General features: G+C 40.9%; 1 protein-coding gene across 2 annotated transcripts in view; it reads right to left on the bottom strand.

Moving 5' to 3' along the window:
* Positions 1 to 1,923: 1,923 nt before the first annotated feature.
* LOC103657553 (DNA repair protein complementing XP-G cells) overlaps positions 1,924 to 27,130 on the bottom strand; it is a 76,445-nt gene continuing 51,238 nt past the window's right edge. For both annotated transcript variants that reach the window (XM_040624416.1, XM_040624408.1), the window contains 13 exons: positions 25,544 to 25,659; positions 24,959 to 25,045; positions 23,603 to 23,663; positions 21,168 to 21,311; positions 18,304 to 18,511; positions 16,566 to 17,657; positions 13,768 to 14,015; positions 10,840 to 10,959; positions 10,460 to 10,673; positions 9,554 to 9,698; positions 5,474 to 5,674; positions 4,291 to 4,375; positions 1,924 to 2,612 (listed from right to left, as the gene is read on the bottom strand). In XM_040624416.1, the coding sequence (XP_040480350.1) occupies positions 2,022 to 2,612; positions 4,291 to 4,375; positions 5,474 to 5,674; positions 9,554 to 9,698; positions 10,460 to 10,673; positions 10,840 to 10,959; positions 13,768 to 14,015; positions 16,566 to 17,657; positions 18,304 to 18,511; positions 21,168 to 21,311; positions 23,603 to 23,663; positions 24,959 to 25,045; positions 25,544 to 25,659 (3,312 nt within the window). In that variant the 3' untranslated portion in view covers positions 1,924 to 2,021. The remainder of the gene's footprint in view (positions 2,613 to 4,290; positions 4,376 to 5,473; positions 5,675 to 9,553; positions 9,699 to 10,459; positions 10,674 to 10,839; positions 10,960 to 13,767; positions 14,016 to 16,565; positions 17,658 to 18,303; positions 18,512 to 21,167; positions 21,312 to 23,602; positions 23,664 to 24,958; positions 25,046 to 25,543; positions 25,660 to 27,130) is intronic.

Raw genomic sequence — 27,130 nt, 5'->3', positions numbered from 1 at the left:
AAACAGGCAAACTAGTTTATAGGTAAAACTGCACCCTGAATTTCACAAGAAGATTTGGGGGAAAGATTTGGGTTCAGGTCACATTTTCCTACTAGATGGGTGAATTTGGTAAAGTCGGTTAGTAACTCCAAGCTTGTTTCTTCACTTGTAAAAGGATATGCCTTGGTCAGAGGGTTAAGAAAAAGAAGGGTAAATATCAAAATGTTCTATAAATACCATATTCCAAGCATACGCTATTTACCCATTTTTCCTTTTCCTGGGTACATAGCCCAGGTAGAGATCACATTTCTAAGTATTTCTAGTATACTCTGGAGAATATGCTCAGTTCAGTTCAACAGGATAAGAGAAGTGATTTTTAACAAAGGACATTCTGCTTGCCAGGGCTTTGGTTCTTTCCTCTTCCAGCAGGTTGAAATGCAGATACAGCAGTGACCTAGACCATTCAAGCAAGCCAGCAGCCCAGGAGATGGCTGAACCTGTGACCCTGAATGACCTCATGGTGGACAGCTGCCTAACCAGCTCAGCTTGGCCAGCCTGTTGAGTAGCAGATAAATAATGGGCCAGCTTATGTAACCCATTGGATATGAACCTCTCTTTGCTACAGCAGCTTAGCCTTTACCCCAACTAGTGTGGTGCAAAACAAATGTAAATTAGCTGTGAAACTAAATTTTAACAAAAGTACTACTTGCAAACAAATATGCAGAAAACTCCCAATTATAAGTAGCTTGAGAAATGAGAATAATATGAAAAAGTTCATGTCTCCCTACACCATCCCCCCAAGAAAAGTGTTCTGCTTCAAATACCTCCAGAGAGAAGCAGCATTTAAAAAAGATCTGAGTTTATTTACATGGAAGTCATTGTCAACTCTAGAAGAAAGCTGCTAGAGAAGATTGGCAGAAACAGAGGAGATCTTTCACATTAGGAAAGAATACATAAAAAGCAAGGAAAAGCGCAGCTGTAGAGCAAGTATCTGAGAAGTTGGGCTGGAAGTGAATACAAGTGAAAGACTTAAAAAAACCATCCAGCAGTCAGTAAAAGGTTATTGAAAGGTATCCGTATTTAGTATTCATTGGGGTGAAGATTTTCAATTCAGAGGGAAGAAAATCAGTAAAGATGGAAATATCAAAGATGACAAAACAGACACAAACTTGGGTAGACCATACCTCTGAAGGCCAAAGAACACAAGCTCAAGTAATGGGCGATGCTCTCCTCCGACTGCTCGTAACTGTCAGCAATCAGAACTTTGGGAGCAGCTGTTGGGAGAGTGGCGGCCACTCAGGAGGAACATCTCTGTGAACAATAACCAGCCTCTGGAAGCCGCTCCTGACAGTGGCCTGCCTACACCAGTTCAAACACAGTCCCGAGCCCCCACAGCCATTCACACAGAAGTCAGCTCGTGACAACCAGAGAATTTTAAAAGACAAACATTACGGTACAGAGGTTCTGTATTTAGTTAATGCTCACAGGGGAAATCACGCACCCCATCTAGGTTTCCTAATTATCTTGCTATAACCGCGGCAAACACACTCTTCAAAGTATGTTGCAGCAGCGAGGTTCCCTCCTGCTATCCTTTCAAGTGGACCCTGAGGAAAAACGGGAAGCAGCAGGGGGCGGGACTTCACGTAGTTCTGGGAAACGACCACAGTATGGAATAAGAAATAAGAATATACTTCTTCTCATCCGGATCAGAAAGTCAGAGGGAATGCTGATTGACAGTGACTATTGATCAACAGAAATCCTTCTTCCTTTTTGTTAATGCTGTCAGAAAGCATCAGACATTGTACGATAATGGAAACATGAGCAAAGACTTGTGAATACAAGGAAATAGTCAATGACGTGTAAAACACTAGAAAAATGTAACATATTGGAAAAATAAATGTCAGGTTTTGTGTCCATATTTTTAAAAACCACACAATACAAAAATTGTACAAATGCTTTTAATTGTATTATTTCCTCACAACAAATTCATTATGAAATGTTAAGTTGCACCCGATGATGGAGAACACAGGGGTTTAAATTAATTAGCTTTTTCTCTTTCTTCCTCTTGTACCTCTCCCCTTCCCCTTTCTCCTCCCAAACACAGATCTGGCGGTCACCAGCACTGGTGCGGGCCCCCCTCCGTCATCATCACTAGAGCTGCTGCTGGTGGCATCTTGGTCCCTGGCAGGAGCAGGGTTCGCTGCACTCTGCAAACCTGGGCGGCTGGCGGGTGACTCTGGGGCTGCTCTCTCCTGCTGCACGTTCACTGAAGACACACACTCAGCGTCCTCACCTGAAGAGGTCCCGGATGACGGCGAGAGGCAGGCCCCCCCCAAAAACCCGCCACATTTACTCTCTTGCTTAGAATCTGAAAGCCTCTTTCTTTTCAGGCTTGATGACTCTTCCCATTTATTTGCTATGCTCCTCTTCTGGGTTTTTCCTTTTGCCTTATCAGGGAACTCAAAATCGTTCTCCATGGCAACAGACACTGCTTCTATTTCGCTGGCTGCTGCTTCTCTCTCTTTTCTCAGCATACATGTCACAGCTCTGTTAAGTCTCTGGCTCCTAATACCCTTAGCATCTTGTCTCTCCTGTTGAGCTAATCTAAAGAAAGAATCAATTCGGAGCTGCGTCTAAAAAAATGAAATGAAATAATAAAAAAAAAAAAAATCAGGCGAGTCAGTCAACTTTCTGAAGCAAATCAAAGAGCTCCACCTCGGTCACTAGCCTTGGATGACTCTTTCAGAGAATGTGAACTGCTTATCTCTCAAAGCCAAATCTGTCCCCCAGGATTTACTGAGAGTACATTTTATTTTCTAGATCACACCTGAAGCAGTATTGCACCCCCCGTCACCTAAGCCCTCCGTCCACATCTCCGAGAGAACCCCTTCCCAGGCACTCGAAGAGAGTGAGGTGTTTCTCAGTAGCCAACTACGCCATCTTCTTTTAGAGCGGCACAGTTTCGTGGGGTCTGTTTCTAAATTCCACTCTTCCCTTCTCTTAAAAACATGTCATCGTGCGGAACGTTGAGGAGGCCACCACACTGCACACTGGGAGGCGTGGGAAACCGTCATGCCCTTTGTTTAGCAAATCCACTTTTAACAAGACGTTATTAAAATAATAGTTCCATGTGGGGAAAGTTTTATGCCTAATGTTCATCACAGCATTATTTATGAAAACCTGAAAATCAAGTGTCCACTAAGTGAACTGAACCTATAAGTGAAATCTCTTTGACGCAATGTAATCTGGTCATTTGGAATTATGAAAACCAAGCAATATACAGAAAAAAAGTCTCATGTTAATAAGTACGAGGGGGAATTAGATCAAACTGCATTTATATATGATAATAAATATATGTGCAAAGGAGGGGGGAATGAAAGAAAATAAACCTAAATGTTAATATCTGTGTAACAGAAAATAAGTAATGGCTTATTTCAGCTCACTTTTTTCACTTTCTAATTTTGGGGAAATAAATTTATATTAGCTTCTATAATGTAAAGAAAGAAACATACTACAACAAAATTTATCTGAAATTAAGGAGTAATCAGTCATGAAGCCGATAAGCTTTCCTTGGCTGTTGGCATACAATGTCTGCATTATAGAAAGTCATCAAATAAGCAAAAGAGACTTTTTTTGGAAAGGCCGTCCACCTAATGACAATAGATTTAAACATATGTACTTTATAAGATATGGTCTCATTTCTACTAAGTGGTTTACCTGTACATATATTTTGGAGGTTGTTCCTAGGATAGGAACAGTTTTCTCTATGCATAGGAATATACTCACAGGTAAAGTGAGACACGATTACCTACACCCACCCCACAGGAGAACTGAGAGCCACAGAAAGGCATCATCATCTCTCCTCAAAAATCTCTCCTGCCAACGTGCCATAGTGATGATGATTCATTTATAGAATTAAGGAGCATTTGTACTTGAAGAGAATTTAATGATCAGGATTGCTTTGGACTGGACACTTCCCAGACTTTATTTAAATGAAAATAGCTCTGAAAAAGTAAAATATTCAACCATAAACATCTCAGTTTGCAATCCATTATTAGCCTGGTTTTTTCAAAGTCAGAATGAACACTAAGACACCAAAGTCCAGCTCTAAGAGTGAAATTGAGAAATGAAGACAAAGTGCAGTTTTCCCTTTTTCTGTTTTCCTCTGTTCTTTTATCTGAAGTGTAATAATTTTAAAATTATGTCATATGCTCTAAAATAAAAGAGTAACGGGTCTTTACTGGCTGCCACTGACAGCCTTTCTTCATTCACTCCTCACCCTGAACTTAGGAAAAGAGCTGCCATGATTACCTGCTGGGCGTTCAGTTGCTTTAATACGGGAAACAGAGACTCATCTGTCTTCGTCCTGTTCCACCCAAAATAACGCTGACAAAATATGCAGGCAGTTAAGGCTTCTACATGTTTTTAAAGATATTTAAACAAGTGATAAATAAAAAGGTGCAAAGAACTCACCCATAATTCCATTCCCCATATCTCTAAAAATTTTCATATTTATAAAGAATAAAGTGGTAAGAGAACAGGATGACAAAACAAATTACTGTAACATAATCATGTGGCACTGTCTCCTGTTCAATGTCCTCTAAGATAAAATACATCCAACTCTCATTTTAGAACATCAAAGACTCGTTACTATGAGAAAAGGGTAACCTAGAATAAAAACAAGTTTCAGATATCTACATATTTCTTTGAGAGATAAAAACTGTAGTTAGACTAATACTATTGGAAACATTTAAACATCTATCCAAATGATGGTTTAAATATGCAGAAAGGAACATATAAATAATAATAAAGAATAAAACTAACAAACTATGATTGCTTATCACTACCTATTTCAAATAAAGACCCTCTTTAAGTCTAAAGAGATTATTCATAACAGCTAAAACATGGAAACAACCCAAGTATCCACTAAGAGATGAACGGATAAGCAAAATGTGGCCTATCCACACAGTGGAATGTTATTCAGCCTTAAAAAGGAAGGACATTCTGAAACGTGCTACACAGCATGGAGGAACCTTGAGGACACTGTGCTCAGTGAAATAAGCCAGACACAAAAGCACCAATACTCAATGATTCTACTTGTGTGAGGTACTCGAGTCCTCAAAACCCTGAAGACAGAAAGCAAACTTGTGGTCACCAGGGGCTGAGGGGAGGAGACGGGGAGCTGCTGTTAATGGGTCTAGATCAGATGAAAAGAATAGGGATGGATGTGGTGGCAGGTGTTTGTTGCCCAACAGTTATGAACGTATTTAATGCCCCTGAATGGTATGCTTAAAATGTTAAGATGATAAATTTTGTTATGTGTATTTTACCACCAAAAAAAAAACAAAAACAAAAACAAAACAAAACCTAAGGAGAAAAAGAAGCATCTTGAACAGAGTATTAAGAAAAAGCTGATCTAAGCGTTCTCTATGATTCAAACGAAAACACCTATTTGGCTCAGTACTCCTCTATGTTTTAAGGAGTAAAAGGATACTCTCTAATTTTGTCCAGATCCGGCTTCCCCCATAGAAACGACCCCCTGGAGTCATCCACCACAGGTTTGAGGTACGCATCGGCAACAGCTGGGTTGGGAAAGCCAGGCGTGAGCTGCAGCTTGCGCAATTTTTTTTTCACTTTGGTGTCATATGGGTTAGGTCTTATCTTCTTATTTTTTTGAGCTTCATGCCACCACTCTCTACGAGGCAAAGGAGACAGGATTTCATGACACTACAGTGGATGCACTGCAGATAAAGGGCTATGCTGAGAAGACGTAAACTCAAGCCTCAGAACAAATCGCACGAGCCGAGGAGGAACCATGGCCAACACTGACTGTAAGGTTACTCTGCGCCTGGCACCGTGCCAGCCGTTGCACGCTGATCATCACCCGAGCACATCCTACCACTGTCCTCACCCCACAGAGGAAGAAACTGACCGCAAGCACAAGTCACTACCTGCTCAAGATTTCACGGCTGGCACTTGTGCGGTCAGACCCTGAGAATCGCCCATCAGAGCCCACAATTTCTCTTGGGGCTCTTTCTCAGCAGGAAAATGAGGTCACATATCTGTATCATTTACCTCAAATCAACTACAATAATAGACCCAAGAATATTTAATGATACGTAAAAATGCCAAGAACATGTTACATCTTAAAAATGCAGAACACGACTCTATAGAAAGTAGAACCTCAATTTTAGAGAAAATGCATATATGCGAAGAAAAAAAACATAGACAAGGCAATTTAAAATAATAAAAGCAATGACAACTATTATTTCACTGTGTTAGGCAATGTTCTAAGCAAGGAAAGAGCTGTTCATTTTCTTCTTTATATTTTATTCCTTTTTCAGTTTTCCCATTGTGAGTAGAAATTACTATGGCAAGTCAAAGACAGCCGCACATTCTTTGCATCTGCTCCCATCCAGAAGGGGGGGCCCATGTCCCCTCCCTTGAGCCAGGTGGGCTCTGTGCCAGGTCTTCAGAGCCTGCCGTTTCCACATCTGGGCCCTTCGAATATCTGCCTCGGAAGCAGCTGATGTGCTGTGAGGAAGCTCCAGCTGGTGAGAAGGTCCAGATGGAGGGGTCCGAGGCCCCATCCACAGTTCTGGCTGCGCTCCTGGCTGACGTCAGCACCACTGACCAGACACATGGCTCCATCACCCGTGGACCCTGTAGCCCAGCTGAGCTTCCCCCGACACACACATGCCCACGCAGCCTCACCAAACCGCAGATTCATGAGCAAAATCAGTGACTGAAGCCACTGAGGTTTGAAGTATTTTATAATGTGGCAAGAGATGACCAGAAAAATTTATATAAGTAGGAAGAATGAATGGCATAAAGTTAAAAACAAAGAAAACCCTCACCAATCTACGCATCCATTGAAACGTTAAAAAGAACAAAACCCTCTCTCGTGCGCTGTTTCACATACTTGCTGGTGTCAAACCGGACTCCGGTTTGCTCCAGGGCAGTGTCTCCCCTCACCAGTGCAGGAGTGCCACCTAGCACCACAAAAGACTAACTGCGGTCTTCACTGTAGCACCAAAGACAACACCAGCAATTCTCGCCTACTCTCTTCTGAATGATAGTCTTTGAGATAAGCAATCCGGGTTGTCAGCTAGGACGATCAGCACGACATGCGGACACTGAAAGAATCTCCCCCTCCTTAAAGCAGGAGGGCCGGGCACTGACATAAAGATGAAAGATGGCACCTGCCAATCCTCTGAGCTGTGGGGGACAGGACAGGGCATGGGAGCGACTGTGCTGAGACTGAAGATCTGTGCCCCGGCCAGGTTGGTGGGGTGACTGTGTTCCCTGTCCCTGCTTTCAGGGCATTTGGGCCCATTGTTTTCAGATCTCATATTCCCCCAAGAGAACCCAAAATGTTCTGTGAAATCTCCCCTAATTTAAATGTTGGTAGCCAATTCACAATGAAGGCTCCATAGAGGAGCACACTGTGTAGACCTAACCAAACGCAGGTGGGCTGAATTCAGTGGGCAGACCCAGAGTAGCTCCACCTTAAAGGGGGGGTGACAAGCCAGAGTCTGGTTAGGGGAAAGGAAAAGCAGAAAAGAAAGCAAGGCAACATTCTCAATTTCACTGCTCCTCCACCTCTCTTCCCGCTCTCTAACTCTGCATCTGTCTTCACAGTCTGAGCCAGGCACGGCTCCGGCTGCTCCTATCTGCCATCCACCAGCTGGACAACCAGAGCAGAAAAGGCTAAAATGTAAACCACTCAACTAACGACAAACGAGCAAAAACTGTTGAGAGAAAAGATATATGGCATAAACAGTCATTCACTCCATCAGAAATGCAAATTTTCAACAAATAAAAAAACCTAGGATATCACACCAACTGAAAATCTAAATACCATTTTTACTTATCCTAAAATAATAATCAGATAAGAACCCAAAGATATGTCTCTGAAGACACTCAAATCACGTTTGTTCAGACTTTAAAAAAATAGAAATAACAACAGGCATGTGATTAATCATGATACATCAACGACTACTATGGAGCCATTAAGAACTGTTACTCATCTATACACTGTTGGTAGTATGCCTTGCTCTATCACCAAATGAGTTACAGGTAACATAAAAAGCATATGGCATCATCCCATTCTTATAAAAAGAAACAATACACACTTGTATGAGTACACATGTATATATATGTTTATATATATATATAATGTATGAGTGTGCATAGAAAAGTCTAAAATTATATAAACCAAAATGTTAACTGTAACCATCTTTTTAATTCATATTTCATAATTTTTCTATTATTATTTATACAATAAAGTTATTTGTAGTTTTTTAAGTTATTTAAATACCATGACCGATGAGCTACCCAATAACTTAGTGCCAGTATATTATTTCCTCAATAATATGAAAATCATGAGGAGAGAGATAAAGAAAGCATAAAATAAACACATTGGTATGTGTGCCTGGAGAACAGCAAAACATTAAAACCACTTCTGCATTTAAGTTTTAATTTTAATCACTGATTCTTAGCCCAGAACATCTGAGAATTTTTCAGACACAGGAGATAAAACTGGAAAGAACTCCAAAGAATCATTAAATCAACTACTACCAAATAGTATTTCATGACAAGTTAGAAAATGCCATCACAACCTTGTGAATAAACGAAAAGCTGCTGAACTACAAAATGTATGATATGTGACTTACACTCCAATTTTTTTAAATGCCATCAAGGACCAAGCTTAAGAAAGAACTCCTTTCACAGACATCCTCCTAAAAACCACTGTAGCAACCTCCATAATTGACGTGTACCCCAAGGGCGGCACAACGGTGGGTTCTGGGTGGAATGCATCACCGCCACCAAACACATCAGAGTACACGCAGCAAGAAACTGGACAGCAGGGCCCGAGGTAAAATTCTCAACATTCTATTTCCATGTTCCCGCTGGCCCCTCTCTCAGAACACTCGACACATGGAAGTACAGGGACCTGTTTGCTTCTCTGTCTCCCCAAGAGCGTGGAGCTCCTTGAGAGCTCAGCCTACGGCTTAGTCAACTTTCCTACCCCAGCCTAGCAGGGTGTCTAACACACAGCAGCAACTCAGTCAATATTTGAATGAATGTAATGGGAATTTCTGTTTGCCTATAAAATCCCACAGAGCTGGCTATGTACCCCCTTGAACTGGGATAAGCCTGGTGCCTCAAAAAATTGTCTCTGATTTCACTGAAGTCTGGAAAAGGGAAAACAGATTTGGTAACCAATCAATTCTGGTGATTTGTGACAGTTCATGATGCAAATAATAGTTCTGTTTGTTAAATTGGGTTTTTTTTTTTTTAAGATTTATTTGTTGATTTGAGAGAGACAGAGAGCAATAGAGAGCATGTGCATGCCCATGCAGGGGAGAGGAGCAGAGGGAGAGGAGAATCCCAAGGGGACTCCATGCTGAGCACTGAGTGCGAAGCCCAACGCAGACTTGATCCCACAACCCCAAGACCATGACCTGAGTCAAAACCAAGAGTCAGACGCTTAACTGACTGCGCCATCCAGGCACCCTAAATTGGGTATTTACATAAACATTTGAATTAGAGAAATTAAGAAAGAACTTACGAGAATTTTAGGAGAGGTTCCAGGCCATGTCCAGGGAATTCATTGAGAATTTCCATGGCTGTAACACAACCTACAGTTGGTATTCCTTCTGTATAATCACTTCCAAGCAAATAGGCTAAATTTATTAATTTGTTCCGGTCTAATCCTATAAAAGTAAAAACATTTTATATTTTTTAAATTTTTATTAGAACACATCAAGCAAGATTCTGCCTCCTGGGCTTTACACTCTCTAGGCCTTTTGTCTGACGTGCTCATCCCTGGTATGTACAACACTCACTACCTCTCTTCTTTAGGCCCTAGCCCAAAAGTGACCTACTAGTAAAGCCTTTCGTGACCACAGCTCCATATACAACTGCACATGCCCTTCCTGGGACTGCAGGTCATCCTCTCCTCTTTTAGAGCTTTATTTTTCTACATGGATTATGTTTATTGTCCATTCCTACTAGACTTGTATTCTCCACTGTTTCCCCATGGCCAAGAACAAGAATTGGCATACAGGAGTCACTGAATATGTACTTGTTAGGTGACTGGGAAAATGAAGAATCACTGCCAGAAACACCAACACGGGGCCACGGGGCTCCTGACTCCAGCAGGAGTGACTCCACCTGCCTCCCCTTCTCTACCACCTTTGATTTACTCCGGAAATCTCGGGTAACTGGTCAAAATCTAAGCAGGTCAGGTAATTAAAACTGCAGAAAATTCCTAAACATGACCAGGGTTTTAATGTCTTAATTCTAATTTAAAAATCCTGTTCCTCTCTAGAAGCAAAAGATCACGTACATGAAAACTTGTAGAGACCTACCATTTCCTAATTAATACATCAAATTAGTTCCCTGGAAAGGAAAAAATTCATAATACAAATTCTAAAGGTAAATCTCAAAAAGTACTCATACCCTGAAGTCTTACCAAGTTGGTTGTGAAAGTCCACATACTGGTAATATTCTACAAACTTGTTCTTATTGAAAAAGTTTTTATAGACGTGCCGTGCTCCAAACAGCCAAATATCACTATCATCAGTGATTGTTCCAGAAGTCTGATCGGTTAGATCCAGGATGGCGCACTGTGCCTCTGCTTCCATGGGAGCCTCGATGTAGGGAATGCCGAACAGGCGAAGAAGTTCCTGGAGTGTTAGAGACACGCCATGACCCCCAGGAAACGCGGGACCCGGTCTTGACCAGAAATGGGAGCAGTGGGCATACATTTCATTGAAGGCATCCCCTTGGGGAATCGGATTAAGTAAAACCAGCGGTAGGTATCGCTAAAAGAGGCCAGCTTTGCACACCTACCTGGCTTTCCAGGAACATCTGTCCTGTCACGGTAGCAGCAATCCGTTCTTGCTGCTGTTTTTGTGCTTTCAATGAATTCTGCTGCGCTAACAGGCTGTTCTCCAGAGTTTCCAGCTCCTCCTACAAAATAATTTCATCTGTAGATAATTATATTAATGATCCAATTAAACTTATTTGTTACAAAAAGCCTGCATTTAGTCTGACTAAATTACCAAATAAGTGTTCCTCCTCATGAAGTTTCCCACTTGGATTTCTGAGCAAGTGTGTAACATCTTTAGAGTTCCCTCACTGAATCACCCATGCTTGAGTTTAAACAAGTTGAATTTTAAAAAATACAGAGTGAGGGGCACCTGGGTGGCTCAGTCCGTTAAGCATCTGCCTTCGGCTCAGGTCATGATCCCAGAGTCCTGGGATCGAGCCCCATGTTGGGCTCCCCATTCAGTGGGGAGCCTGCTTCTCCCTCTGCCTGCCGCTCCCCCTGCTTGTGTTCTCTTTCTCTCTCTCAAATAAATAAAATCTTTAAAAAAACAAAGAAACAGAGTGAGATACCACTTCCCACCCACTAAGATGACTAGAATCAAAAGGACATATTGATAAGTATTGACGAGAATATGGAAAAATTGGAACCCTTATATACTGTTGGTGGGAATGGTGCAGCCACTTTGGAAAACAGTCTGACAGGGAATCAAAAGGTTAAACACAGCTACCTGTGACCCAGCAATTCTACTCCTAGGTGTACACCAAAGAGAAATGAAGATATATTTCCATCCCCACAAAAACTTGTACATAGATGTTAATAGCAGTGTTATTCATCATAGCCAAAAAGTGTAAACAGCCCAAATGTCCATCAAATGATGAATGAATAAAATGTGGTACATATCCATACAATGGAATACTATTTGGCAATAAAAAGAAATAAAGTACTAACACATGCTACAACATGGATGGACTTTGAAAAAATTCTGCTAAGTGAAAGGAGCCAGAAACAAAAGGCCACAGGTTGTATGATCCCATTTATATGAAATGTCCAGAAAAGAAAAATCCATAGAGGGGCGCCTGGGTGGCTCAGTCATTAAGCATCTGCCTTTGGCTCAGGGCATGATCCCGGTGTCCTGGGATCAAGCCCCGCATCGGGCTCCCTGCTGGAAGCCTGCTTCCTCCTCTCCCACAACCCCTGCTTGTGTTCCCTCTCTCACTGGCTGTCTCTCTCTGTCAAATAAATAAATAAAATCTTAAAAAAAAAAAAAAATCCATAGAGACAGAAAGTAGATGAGTGTTCCCAGAGGTGGAGAGGAAGGTATAGGGAGTGACTGCTAATGGGTACAGGGCTTCTTTTTGAGGTGATGGAAATGTTCTAAAATTGTGACAGTTGTATAACTCTGTGAATTACACTAAGAGCTATAAATTATAAAAAATGTCAATTACTATAGCCTTGAAAATATGAAAAACTTGGCAATAAATCTGACAAAGGATGTGTAAGATTTGCACACTGAAAACTGCAAAACACTGCTGAGAAAATTTTAATAGATCTGAATAAATCAAGATATATCCTGCGTTCACGGATCCGAAGATAGAGTGTTGCTAAGATTTAATTCTCCCCAAATCGATCTGTATATTCAATACAATCTCATCAAAACCTTAGGCATTTTTCATACAAATTGAGAAGCTAATTCTAAAATTCATACGGAAATACACAGGATTTATGAAAGTGAAACAACTTGAAAAAAACAAAGTTGGAAGACTCACACTCACATTGCCTCATTTCAAGTGACTGTAAAACTACAATTTGTGATGTGTTTTGAGTTGATTTTGGTATATCATACACGGTACCAAAGTTGTTTTTTTTTCCTAGCACCACTGCAAAGACTCTCCTTTCTCCATCCAACTGCCTTTGTAGCATTGTTGAAAATTTGTTCTCCATATATGCATGGATCCATTTCTGTACTTTCTATTATGTTCTATCGATCTATTTTTCTATCTTTATGCCAAGAGCAAACTGTGTTGATTACTGCTGTTTGCTTCTGTTGCAGGACTCCATTTTGTTCCAGTGATCTATGTGTCTACCCTTTAGCCAATATCACACTCTCCTGGTTACTGTAGCTTTATAGTAAATCTCGATATCAAGTAGTGTAAGTCCTCCAAATTTTTTCTTTTTCAAAATTGTTTTGACTACTCTAGCTTCCTTGCTTTTCCAAGTCAATTTTAGAATCACCTTGTTAATTACCCATCATTGGGTTTTTATTGGAATTCCATGAAATCTATGGATCAGCTTGGGGAGAACTGAAGATATAATATTGGGGCTTTCCATCCAAAACCACATCTATTTAGGTCTTCCCTGATTTTGATCATCAGTGTTTTGTAGTTTTGAAATACGTATCTTTCACATACGTTGTAAGCTTTACACGTAAGTATTTTATGCTTTTAGGTGTTATTGTATCTGGTTCTTGCTGTGGGCTGAATTGTGTTCCCCCAAAGTTCACATGTTAAAGCCCTAACCCCAAATGTGATTGCAGCTGGAGATGTTGTCTTTAGGAGGTAATTAAGGTTAAATGAGGTCATAAGGGTGGGGCCCTAATCTGAAAGGACTGTAGCTTTATAAAAGAAAGATATCTCCTTCCCACCCTTTCTACCCTCTCCCTCTCTCCCCCTTCCCCAGCCTCCTACCCCACCCCTCCCCACCACGTGAGGACATGGCAAGAAGGCAGCCATCTACAAGCCAGAGAGCTCTCACCAGGAACCAAATTAGCCTGCACCTTGATCTTAGACTTCCCAATCCCCAGAACTATGAGAAAATAGTTATTTAAGGGGGGAAAAAAAAAGCACATAAATAGCTAATAAATGTTCACCCAGTAACTCCTTAAAGCTCAAAAGCTATTTAACTTGGCTCTTTCTTGGCAGTTAAGTTAAAACTCGATGTGGTATTATTACCAAATTAATATCTTGCCATTCATTGAGTGAACTGTCTGCATCTTTTTCAGCTTCTTCATGTGGCTCAGTGTCCAAAGCCTCACTTCCAGAGTCGTGTGTTAGGAGGCCCTCAGAGTCACCAGTGGCTTCTTCCTTCCTAGTTCCTATCAGTTCTTCTTCATCTTGTCCGGAGGGAGATTCGGAAGCTTCATGTAATTCAGCTTGAAGTTCATCATTACTAATTATACTCTGTACTTCAATGAAACTTCCTGTACCAAAATAACAAGGTCACTTTATTTACAAGTGAAACACTAAAATTATCCCAAAATCATTGACAACATTCCAAAGTATCCTGAAAAAATGTTTTACCCTGCAAAGATTTGAATTTACTAGAAAACATGTAAGGGTAATATATTACTCTTAAATAAATTTAATACAAATGCCTATAACTTCAAAGTAAGTCTTTTCCATTAGATAAACTGGCACTATCTTTGAAATTATGAACCAAGCTTTCAAAGATTTGCATATAAGCTTTTTACAAATATGCTAAGTTAACTAATACTGTTTCAGAGTTCAAAAAGGAGAATTATCAGAGGGTGTAAACAGTCATGTAGGTTGTTATATGTTCACTATGAACATAGCAAAGAATAAAGCTGTGAATTAGTGGAAAGAATTCTGGATAAGTACTCAGGAGAAATAGCTCTTCTTTTCCACCTTCCTTCCCTCTTCTCCTGTGTCTTGTCTCGTCTTTAATAAAATAAAATAAAATAAAAATAAATTTATTTCCTTCTTTTCCTTCTGGTGGAGGGGGCTTTAAAAAATTTTGATTCTCTTCTTTGGCTTCGGGTGGAGGGGCATGGATTTCAGGATGCAATCAGGACAGAGTGGGCTGGAGATCTCAGAGTGGGGACTGGGGCCAAGGAGACCGCCAGGACCAAGGAGAACACCAATGGGACCAGGAGATGGTTATAAATTAAGAAAGAATAAGCAATAAGTCAATATATTAAGGACAATGGGAGTCAGGTTTCTCACTGTTAGAAAGGAAAAGTATAACAAAAGTAGAAGCTAAAATGAAATCTGTGATGTTGGATTGGAATGCAGGTATCAGTATGAACTCATAGATTTCCATATATGAAAAATTTTTATATATTTACACATAAATATGTATTCATAGAGAAGTAAGTACAGATGGGTGTGTGCACATGTTTGTGTATGTATACATAAATATACTTCCCAGTTCTGTTCCTGACAGGGCCTGAAGCAATGATACCCCAGGACCAGTGAGCACACATTCAGGGTCCAGATCTTGATTTCTAAACATCACACTCTATTACAAGGAACTAGGGCTCTCTGTTGAACTGGCTGGATCCAGGGACAGGGCAGGGCCGGGAAAGTATAAGATAAATATGGAACATCTTGACCAGAAAGTAAAGAAATGCTCAAAATATAAGGGAGAATTGTCAAAAGTCACAGAAGCCAGCCTGAAGGGGGCCCCCACTGGCGAAAGCCAGGACCATTCCAACCATAAAGTATGATAAAATCATAAATCACTAAATAAAGTAGGAATTCTTGAGTCCACACTGATACCAAAAAAAACAGTAAATGGGGAAGAGGGGAAGATCTTCCTTATAAAAGGATGTAAACTGAAAAATGTATAAGGAACGATGGACCTAGAAAACTGCCATTTGGCAACCATCACAGTAATCATTTACTTAGGTAAAAATCACCAATGAATGCTAAAATGAGTGGGCAAACATCTGTTTAGGAACAACATGTTTACACAGCCTTTCCATAAGATACTAATTTCAAAGGAGAAACAGTAACTTTAGAATGGAGAAACTCAGCAGATACCGGGAAAGAAGTTAGCTTGTGTGTGTACAAACAATTCTTGTTATTCACAGCAGTATGTTCTATAAAGTCACTGTGAACACTGAATCCACAAATACGTCCTTGTCCTTAGAGTAAATATATTTATAATTGCAAATCCTAAAAACGACCCATCTTGGTAAATTCTAATTTATCTTAACAGAAAAGAAAACAAAGTTTAGGAGTGTTAAGAGACGTGCCTGAGGCTGCCCCACTAACAGGTGCCAGAATTGGGATTCAAACCCTATCCAGCTAACCAAGCCAGAGCTTCTTGGGTCTACACTGCTCTGCTCTCTCCCACATTCACCTTCTGGTCACCTTCGTGGAAGAGCTAAGACATGAAGGCAGAGTGACACCTTGTTCAACCTCAGCTGGGAGCGGTATGGCAATTCAAACTTCTAGCCCCTTTACTCAGGTCCATGAATGACCACAAAGATACTACTGCTGAGTATTGATTCTGGCATTACAAATAAATTTTAGTAAGTAAGCAATTTCACAAGTAAGAAATCTGTGAATAATGAGGATCGACCATGTGGAAGTCTGTATAGATATAAATATATAATAAACATGTATGTGTATATAAATATACATAAAGAGATATGATAAAGCAAATGTGGTAAAATGCTAGCCAGTGAGGTACTAGGTGAAGGAACCAGAATGTTCTGTAATATTCTTTCAACTTTATTAAGTTTGTAATTATTCCAAAACAAAAAGTTTAAAAAACATGAAAAGACTCATTTTTACCTTTTCCAACTAGGATACTCCCTCCTTTTAAAAACAACAACAAAAAAGAACCAGCTGTGTGTCCTTGGGAAAGTCATTTCACCTTCCTGGGCTCCTAGTTGGTCATCTGAACGAAGTGGGAACTAGACTACACTGCAGGCTCTCTCCGTTCCTGGAGATGGGAAACCCCACAGGAAGTTCTGTATCTCTGGAAGAGCACAAGCACCTACCATCAGATTCACTTTCTTCAGAGTCCATTTCCACTGGCTCCACGGACTTCAGAACTGAAATTAGGTCCTGGTCTGCAGATACCACTGTCTCATGTTCTTGGATGGTTTTCAGGAAATTCTTGTGCTCTTCAGAATGAAAGGATCCTGCATTTTCCAAGTTACTTATTGCCTCTGAAGGGACACTCTGTGTATTACTCGTTTCTTGCAAACTGATAGTGGCAACAATTTCAGAAACGGGATTTTTTTCACATTCTGTTTCATCATCACTTGAAAGAACAGAGGAATCGTATTTGCTGCCTGATGGACAAAGGTCTGGTTGTAGCCCAGGCTCTTTGGTGTGTGTTTCATTCCTTGGTACAGAACTCAAACTCATTGGAGGTCCTGGTGTTAGCTGCCTCCCACCCTGGGGCCCAGGAGCATCTCCACGCATCACCACTGTGCTCTCTGGAGGAACCAGGTCTTTCCCACCCTTAACTGAGGACTCATCGCTTGTCTGAAAGGCTTCGCTCACCACATGAGTAAGTGACATTTCTTCTGTTGGAACACTAGATTCTCTGCCTGGACAGAAGACGGGACGGGACAAAAGAGCTGAGTCTGCCAGTCTCCTGCTGCTGTCAGGGCTAGGCTCATGTGCACAGTCCACACGGGTTAGATGGGGTCCTGCTGGCAGCAGCATTCCTTCTCCATCTCCCTCTTCAAGGCCTTCAGGAGCTTCTTCACGGCAAGTGTTCTCGACCAGCGTTTCCACTCCTGACCCTCCTGTCTGCACATCATTTCCAGCATGTGTTTCCATGTCTTCATCATCGTCAAGAACCTTCTGAATAGCTAAGAGAGTACGCGGTGACACGGGTGCATTCTTCATGTCCAACTGCTTTTGATTCTCACTCTCCCTCTCCTCCTCTGAGCTGCTTCCCCGCATGGCAGCCTGCACGGCCAGGGACGTTCTTGGAGAAGGAGGGGTAGCAGCAGCCTCTTTCTCTGGCTTCAGGTTCTCACATGGAGAGGACTTCGTGTCAAAAGACCGGCTGTGCATGTCACTGGAAGAAGGAAGAGCCTCTGAACCTACCTCTGCAACTTTCTTAGCTTGAATACCTTAAGAAAAAATTAAAACATTTCTCATTATGTAGTTTTACAGTGAGACAATATACATGAGAATCCTGGTTCTCATGAATGAAGTTATAAATTTTCATTTAAACAGCACTAAGAGTTAATTTGCTATTTAATTTTATTTTATTTTTTATTTTTTTAAAGATTTTTTATTTATTTATTCGGCAGAGATAGAGACAGCCAGCGAGAGAGGGAACACAAGCAGGGGGAGTGGGAGAGGAAGAAGCAGGCTCATAATGGAAGAGCCTGATGTGGGGCTCGATCCCATAACGCCGGGATCACGCCCTGAGCCAAAGGCAGACACTTAACCGCTGTGCCACCCAGGCGCCCCGCTATTTAATTTTAAAGTGGGTTTGTACATGAGCACTGAATAATGTACAGAACTGTTGAATCATTATATTGTAAACCTGAAACTAATATATAACACTATACATTAATCATACTGGGAGTAAATAAATAAATGAATTTTAAGTAAATAATAAAAATAAAGATCAAGGTTGGTACAACAGTAGGTAATCCATTAACAGTTACATATATTTATTATTACATAAGTAGGGTGGTAGTTCCTAGAATTCAGAGACACAACGTATTTTTGGTTTTTAACCATCAGGTAAGTGATGGTACCGAATACCTCTTATTAAGATGTAATGTGAAGTGTCTTCAGAGACCACTCTTCTTGACTCTACCTCCTTCAAAAAGCCCCCTTCATCTTCATATTGTCTTTGGATTTGTCCTGACTGTTGCTGATTCATTTCCTTTCGGACGTTTTCTATGTGTTGGTTTAGGTAGTTTTTTTTAAGCAAGCCTTTGAGCTGATACTGTGAAAAGTCATTAGACTCCTAAAATAAAATAAATAAAATTATGTTTTTGTATTAAATACAGATAATATTCCAACATTTCCATCCTTTTCCCCACAGAGGGACAAAGAGCAATTGATTTTTTCCATTGGTGACATTTTCATATCATAACAGTAAAATCTGAATACTAGGAAAAAACTGTAACCACCTTATGAAAAAAGTCTTTAAAACAAAAAGATTTAGGCAAAAGAAAAGAAATCATGCATACTGTTTGTGACTTCATCATCCACTCAAAAAACATTTATTAAGCAGTAATGCATGCCAAACACTGTGACATTTTGATTATGGCTTAATGAACAGACAACCTTCTGGAATGCAAGTAAATATGCAAGTAAAGTGGGGCAGCTGGTGGCTCAGTCACCTGAGTGTCCAACTCCTGGTTTCAGCTCAGGTCATGATCTCACAGGTTGTGAAATCTAGACAGGCTCCACACTCACGGGTGGGGGGGTGGAGGGGGGGAGAGTCTGCTTGAGGATTCTCTGCCCCTTCCCTGACTCATGCTCTGTCGTGCGCACTCTCTAATAAGTAAATAAATCTTACAAAAAAATATGCAAGTGCCCAGCACAGTCCCTGACCCATAAAAGACACCTAATAATTCATAGCAGTCAGTTATTAATGATAATAGTCAACATTTATCAAGCATTTTCTATGAAGGAATTCATCTAGGAGCTTTTATGTGTATTATCCCATTTTATTTTCAACCACCCCATGAGACATACATCATTATCTCTAGTCTACAAATGAAGAAGCTGAGACAAACAGGTTAAGTAACCTCCCTAGAGCTGCAAGGCTAGTAAGTGGTAGATGTGGGATCAAAAACAGGCTGGGGCACCTGGGTGGCTCAGTCGTTAAGCGCTGCCTTCGGCTCAGGGCGTGATCCTGGCGTTCTGGGATCAAGCCCCATGTCAGGCTCTTCTACTGGGAGCCTGCTTCTTCCTCTCCCACTCCCCCTGCTTGTGTTCCCTCTCTCGCTGGCTGTCTCTCTGTCAAATAAATAAATAAAATCTTAAAAAAAAAAAAAAAAAAAACAGGCTGCCAACCCTACACTGCTTTTATTGCTATTATGTTATTACTTACCATCATTACTATTCTCAATATTGCATCTGCCCAATGTACAGATGATACAAAGGTCCAACCTGGATGACTCAGACCCTCCCTTCCCTATCAGAATTACAGGTCCCATGGGCCGTAGCCCACGGGCTATAGCCACACTACCCTCTACCCTACCATCTACCGATCCCAGGCTCCATGGTGATGGGACGAGAACAAAAGGGAGCAAATCATTAGGGACCATCTCCCTTCTTCCCATGCCTTCCCAATGTTGTTTACATAACCCAATTTCTACTTCCTCAAAGGCCAACCAGAGATCCTTTCACACTTAAGAAATAAAGTGCTTGATACATAGCCTAAGCCTGGATTTTTCCCCTGAAATGAAATGAAATGAACTAAAAATAAATTTACCTCTGTCCTTCCCATATCATTTCTGTGCACCTTAGCATTTTCCTATGTTCACACTGTTCGTGGAAAAAAAAGGTCTGATAAGGAAAGAAATACCTGCCTTTTTCATAGTTTGGTACCAAATTAAGAAATGTTCAAAAGTTTGTACAAAAAAACCCACTACATCCATTCATTAGGAATAATGCTGCTGCAAAATGTATATTCTGTCCTACAGTGAGTTAGAGAATGATGTGAGAAATAACAGGTGGTAGCAGTAGAAAGGAAAACAAAGCTCATTCACCCACTAAAAGCAGTAGTAATTACTGCTGTAGCATGATCAGGAGACAAGCTTGACCCCAACTCCGCACATCACCTGCTCCAAGTTTCTGTGGCTGTGGAGCCACCAGCAGATGCTCCAAGTTGAAGAATTTACCACTGAATTCCCTATTACCACTGTCCAGAAAGAGGAAGAGTGAAAGTAAAGGTTCAACTGCATTTCTAGGCCTGCAGCCAAAGAAGAGACACCTGGAATTTCAAGTTAGATTAGATTCCATATTACTATTAGTATTCTACAATGTATATTATGAGTTAAAATAACTTTTATGAACTAACCTAAGAATTGAGCCACTAAGCATATGCTGAACACATACTATGTGAAAGATGCTGAAAATACAGAAGTGAGCAAAACAGGCACATTTGGATGCTAAGAACCATAAAGAGACATTACTCAGTGTTACGAGAACACACAGCAGGAGATAAGTCCTGGTGTTTATTTTATTTTTTTACAGACTTATTTATTTGAGAGAGAGAGAGCACACAAGTGAGGGGAGGGGGAGAGAAAGAATCTCAAGCAGACTCCACGCTGAGCATGGAGCCTAATGCAGGGGCTCGATCCCACAATCCCAATATCATGACCCAAGCTGAAATCAAGAGTCAGAACCTTAACTGAATGAGCCACCCAGGTTTCGCAAGACCTGGTCTTAAGTGGAAAGTCAAAAGGCTTCTTTGAAGAAATATGTATAAGTTCAAACTTATAAATATATGATGCTTCATAGACTCTCTGAGACACAAATGCTGTTTACTGGAAACAGATATTCTATATGTAATACTTATCAATTTCCTCTTTTTTCTAATAAAAAATTTTGCTGAAGCTCTAAGCATTAGAGCATTCTAAGCATTAATGTGCTGTTGTATATTTCACCTCTGGCATTGCTTCAAATAAGGTTCTTCTTCGCTTGGTAAATTCTTTCATATCAGTCAAGATTTCATGCTTTACTTCAAGAGGCAGGCTGCTGAAGTCTTCAGACTCAATATCTATGGCGTGAGGATTATGAAAGAACTCTTCCTGTAAAGAGTAAAAACGTAACCATGAAATTTACATTTTGTACACTTAATTCTATTTATCCTGATATTTACTGCACTTACGATAAATAGTTCTACAAAATCTACAATAGACTAAACACAGTCGTACATAATCTGCAATAGGCATCAGCAAATAGGCAGATTAGGGAATACAGCCATTCACTCACTGATTCACTCAAAAGAAAAAATACTTACCAGACACCCCTAATGTGCCAGGCACTGTTCTAGGTGCTAGGGTGCTGTGAAGATCATGCCAGATAAGGTCCCTACTCTTAGGGTAGAGTAAGACATAGAATAACCAAACAAAGAAATACATGAACAAGAAAATAAAGCAGGTTAATCTGATAAGAGAGTTGATTAGGAAAACAGGAAGAGAGAAAACATTTACTTGATAGATAAAGAAGACCTCATTAAAAAATGACATGTGAGCAGGGACTTGAAAGATACCAACAAGACTGATCAGGACGTCCCAGGCTGTAGGAACAGCAAGTACAAAGACCCTAAGGCAGGGATGAGCCTTACGAATTTGAAAAATATCTGTAATGCCCCTAATTAGATTACTTCTGTTTTGCTCTTAACCTATAATCAAAAGTGAAGACAAGTGAGAAATTTGCGGGCATGAAAAAGTATAAAACTTCTCTAAATTTTAACTAATTACCAAAAACTCTTCATTAGTAAAGAAAATAAAATAATACAATTTGCTTTCCTGTAGGTAGGTATGTTGTACGTGTGTGTGCAAACCAGCCAGCACTTAGGACAGGCCAGTCACGCTCAGAACACCCCATGCTTTCCCCATACGAAGGGAAAACCTTAATGTTCTCATCAGCCCTCTGAGGAAGGCATAATTATTACTTTTGTTTTACAAAAAAAGGGGGGGGAGCCTTGGAGAAGTTAATTTGTCTAAGATCACATGGCGAGTGCACAGGAGAGCCTGGACTTAACACTGGTCTTTCTGACCACAGTGGTCGTGGTCTTCACCAAGACGGCGGTCATTTGCTGTATTGATGACGCAGAACCTCTACAAGTTGAAGGATCCTGAGGTTGTAGCTCAAAAGTCCTTCTCCAGATGCACCAAAATAACAGGAACATACAAAAACCAATTAACTTGGGAATCAAAGAATGTTATCCACTATTCAAGAAACTTGAAAAATCTCTAAAAGCTTGTATATTACAGTACAACCTCAATTTGTAAAAATGTCATTCATTAAAATATGTGTGGTGGTGGTTTTATTTTTTTATTTATTTTTTATTTTTTTTTAAAGGTTTTATTTATTTATTTGGCAGAGACAGCCAGCGAGGAAGGGAACACAAGCAGGGGGAGTGGGAAAGGAAGAAGCAGGCTTCCCAGCGGAGCAGGGAGCCTGATACAGGGCTCAATCCCAGGACACCGGGATCACGCCCTGAGCCGAAGGCAGACGCTTACCGACTGAGCCACCCAGGCGCCCCGTGGTGGTGGTATTAAAACATGACCACGGGTTCTCTGACACCTCTTTTCATCTAATCCCTTCCCCTAAAATAAGGGCTGGCCTCACTGACCGGCTTCTCACAGACCGAATGCGTAGGAAGGGAGGCTGCGCTCCGTCCAAAGCTGACTAGAAAAGGCCACAGGGTCCCTCCCACCAGGCACCTGCTTTTGGGATGCCTGCCCTTGGAACACATGTGAGTAAGGAAGCCTCGGAGGGGACTCCAGCCCCAGCTATGGTCAGCCTGCATTTACACGGGAGCCGTGCAGACAGGACTGCCTCCCTGAGCTCAGCGAGAGCATGATAATAAACAACCATTTTCAAGCCACCAAGTTACACAGCAATGGATAACTGGAACAGAAGCACAGGCATACACTTACATATATGTACACACATGCACACCTGACATGCATACACATACCCAAATACACACACAGATATTCCACCATAAGGAGAGGGGCAGGAGAATGGGCTTATACCAAAATGTTACTTGAAGTTATTTGTGGGTGGTACGTTTTCTATATTTTTATGCAAGTATGTATTACTATTTATACTTATTATTTAGTTGGTTGGTTGTAAAAGAAAGATGGCTTATTTTGGATATCCAGACAGGCATAATGGTAAATGCCATACAAATGTGTATGGGTGCCTACGTATTTGTACATTTATACATATGCACGCACGTAAACACACACACACAATAAAGAAGGTATGTGTCTATTTTTTATCAGGAACGTCCATAAATTCATACTACCTCATTATTCATTTCAAATAACAGAATATACTCTGAATTCAAAAATTACATAAGTACCTGTAATGCTTGTTTTTGACTCATTCTTTCTTGCCATTCTCTTTCATCTTCTTCTTCTGAACTGAAAGTCAAGCATACATTTACAGTCTCTATGATTTAATGATTATAAAAATATCTCTGGAGGCAAGGGGCCACGAGTTCTAGGGGCTACAATGGTGAATCAGACAGCATGACACACGCTGTCACTGTTCCCGCAGTCGGGAGGGGACATGTTCCAGGGAGCAATTACAATATGATCTGAGGACATCCATCGCAAGGGAGGAGCAGGTTGCTAAAGATACAATAAGGGGAGTCACCTCTCTCCAATGGGGGGGCGTCCCTAAAGTTTCCTGGAATCTCTGGCAATTGCACTGCTTGGACTTAGCCACAAATAAGAGAGAGATCTAGTTGTAGGGTCTGGGGAAAGTTCATGGAGACAAGTGTTCCAGGCAGAAACACTATGTTCTATAAACATCTGGACACAAGGGAAAGCAAGCCTGCCTGGAGACAATACAAAGAGGGCCTGGTGAGGTTGGAGAAGCATGTGATTAAGGCGTTGAAGTTTTATCCCAAAGAAATGAGATGCTAGGAAGTGTTTCAAGCTCTGAAATGACATTATCAGGTTTGGGTTTTAACAGATTCTACACCACAAAGCAGACTGAACTTGGTGGGTAGGGGTTCCAGCGAAAGGCGAAGATCAAAGACAAAGACAAAGAAGTGTGGAAGCCTTTACGGTACTTCGAGCAAGGAGGATGGTGGCATTGATGAAGAGAAACAGAACTGGCCTGCTTCAAAAGCCACTTGGTGTCTCAGGAACCCCTGGGACACACTGCTGGGCCCTCCACCTGCACTTCAGCCACAGAAGCAGCTGACCATGAACAGCGAGCCAGAGAGAGGAGCCTGAGAAGGAGTGGCCGGAGAGGTTCCCAGACAGCAGGACGGCAGAGATGCCGAGTCACGTGCAGCTAAAAAGTACAGTAAGCTAACACCTGCAAAGTGTCAGTGGATTTAGCAAGGAGGACGTTGTGTGTGGACTGGCAGCGTGGTGGTGAGAGACAGAAGACACAGGATGAGAAACAGAGACAGCACGTATAAGCAAAGGGTAGGAAACGTGAAAATCCACATCTTCAGGAATTACACACGAACAGTGCTAACACCAGATCTGCAGAATGAAGAGACACACCAGCACAAACTACCAAAACACAAGGACAAGTTAATCACTAAAAAATTTAGTCTTTGAAACATTCTAAAAGGTGTCAAGAATGCATTTGTAGATGCATTAATTCCCACGTGCCTTACACGTAGATAAAAACACAAAGGTTTGAAATCTGTCTGAATATACACACAATTACTATTTTTAAATAGTTAAACATTTACCTATTTTTTTCTTCCTTCTGTAAAGGTGGCAAAACATAGATGTCATCTTCTCTTTGAACTTGAGTAAGACTGGGGAGGGCTTCATCTCTGAAAAGCACACACAGACGTTAAGCAGAGGTAATGGGAAAGAGGACTGAGTCAGGAAGACTCCCCCACTGATTACACAAGCCCTGCTGAGGGGGGAGAAGTAGAAAAACACGGGGCTGTAACAGGCTTCTTTCTGCTGTCCCGCCTGCCCAGGCTGCTGCTGTGGGAAGCAAGCGTGGCCTCAAGAGAAAGGGGAAGCTCACTGTGGCTCCCAGCACCTCGGCCAGGGCCTCAACTACAGGCACAGAGACCCACCTTATAAAAGTACAAAGTGCAGGCAACACAATACTATGGCTTTTCTCTCTCCATATTCAAGCTGACTCTCACCGAACAGGGAATTTTCACAACTTCCAATTACTGGGTTAAATGGGCCCACTTATCCCTCTGACTTCATCATCTGTTATCTGCCAAGTTAAAATCAGGGAAAGGGAACCACAGGAATCCAAGGCGACAATTAAAAGCTTTTAATCCTTAATATTAATGTAATTTGCCTCTTGCCTTTTGCTTTTTAAGGCAGTTTTGATAGCTTGTCTTTTCAAAAATGTTTTCAAAAGCTTCTCTGTAGTTTTTCTGGAGTCAGTGGTTGCCAAATCCTTTCTGTGCCTTCTCTTAGCCTGTGAAAACAAAGGACACAGGATTCTGTTTCAGGGTATTAGTATATTAAAAACATTTCTGTGACTTTTTTCCACAGAATTTGGTTTACCTGAGTTTTCAGACTATGACTACTTTAGTATTTCCTCCAAACTGTCATATCAGTGGGTATGTTCACGTTTCTGGTACATAAAGGACACTGAGTCTCCATCTACCTACTACTAAATGGACTGGCTAGGATACAGTATTTGGGAAACTATTAATTTACTTTCAGTTTCTTTTAGATAGCCTTCAATGTCCCCAAGAGGCCTACAACTTAATAATATATAATTAAATAAATGATTCTCAAAAGGGATTATTATATTAATGTACTCTTTTAAGATGTCACTGTTATGCCAAAACAAATTTCTGATATTGGTCTTTATAAAAAATACATTACTTGGAACACCTGGGTGGCTCAGTCAGTTAAGCGTCTGACTCTTGACTTTGACTCAGATCATTATTTCATGGGTCGTGGGATCAAGCCCTATGTCGGGCTCTATGCTCAGCAGGAAGTCTGCTTGAGATTCTCTTTCCCTCTGCTTTTGTCCCTCACCCTGCTCTTTCTCTTTTCTCTCTCTCTCTCTCAAAAAACATAAAAATAAAAATAAAAAAATAAGTTACTTACATGCCACTCTGTCCCTCAACATTCAAGACTATATCATAAGAAATCCTAAAATGTACAGACATATCTTATAAGAAATGTCCACGTAGGAAAAAATGGAATACTCTCCATGCTTATGGTGGAATATAAGGGGGAAATACCAAAACATTCTTTTCCTTTTTTTTTTAATTTTTTATTTTTATTTTTATTTTTATTTTTTTTAAAGATTTTATTTATCTATTCAACAGAGATAGAGACAGCCAGCGAGAGAGGGAACACAAGCAGGGGGAGTGGGAGAGGAAGAAGCAGGCTCATAGCGGAGGAGCCTGATGTGGGGCTCGATCCCATCACGCCAGGATCACGCCCTGAGCCGAAGGCAGACGCTTAAACGCTGTGCCACCCAGGCGCCTCCTTTTTTTTTTTAATTAAGATATAACTGACCTATAACACTGTAGAAGTTTAAGGTGTACAATGTGTCGATTTGGTACATTTATATATTACAAAATGATTACTACAGTAGTGTTAGCTAACATCGTTATCATGGGGCTGGGAAACTGGGGAGATGTTGTTTACTAATAGATAAATAAATTCTGGAGTTCCTTTTTCCTGCCTAATCCTTCCAAGGAGTACCTGACAGAATGTGCCTTGGATAATTTAAAACTGCAACACACAAGTCTAGACCTTTTCCTGAGGGAACAAATGTCCCCAAGCATTTATCAATCCTAACATTTCTCCTACATTCTCACTTAATTAGACAATGTCTGTCTGGTGTGAGTATGAAGTGATGAGCTGGCATTTTCAACACATGAAAGTCCTATTACAAATGGGTGCTACCATGGGGGAGGGGTACA

This window comes from Ursus maritimus, unplaced genomic scaffold, assembly GCF_017311325.1.
Source record: "Ursus maritimus isolate PB19 unplaced genomic scaffold, ASM1731132v1 scaffold_10, whole genome shotgun sequence".
NCBI lineage: Eukaryota > Metazoa > Chordata > Mammalia > Carnivora > Ursidae > Ursus > Ursus maritimus.
The sequence above is the reverse complement of the archived record's forward strand: the minus strand, read 5'-3'. Positions and strand labels throughout refer to the sequence as shown.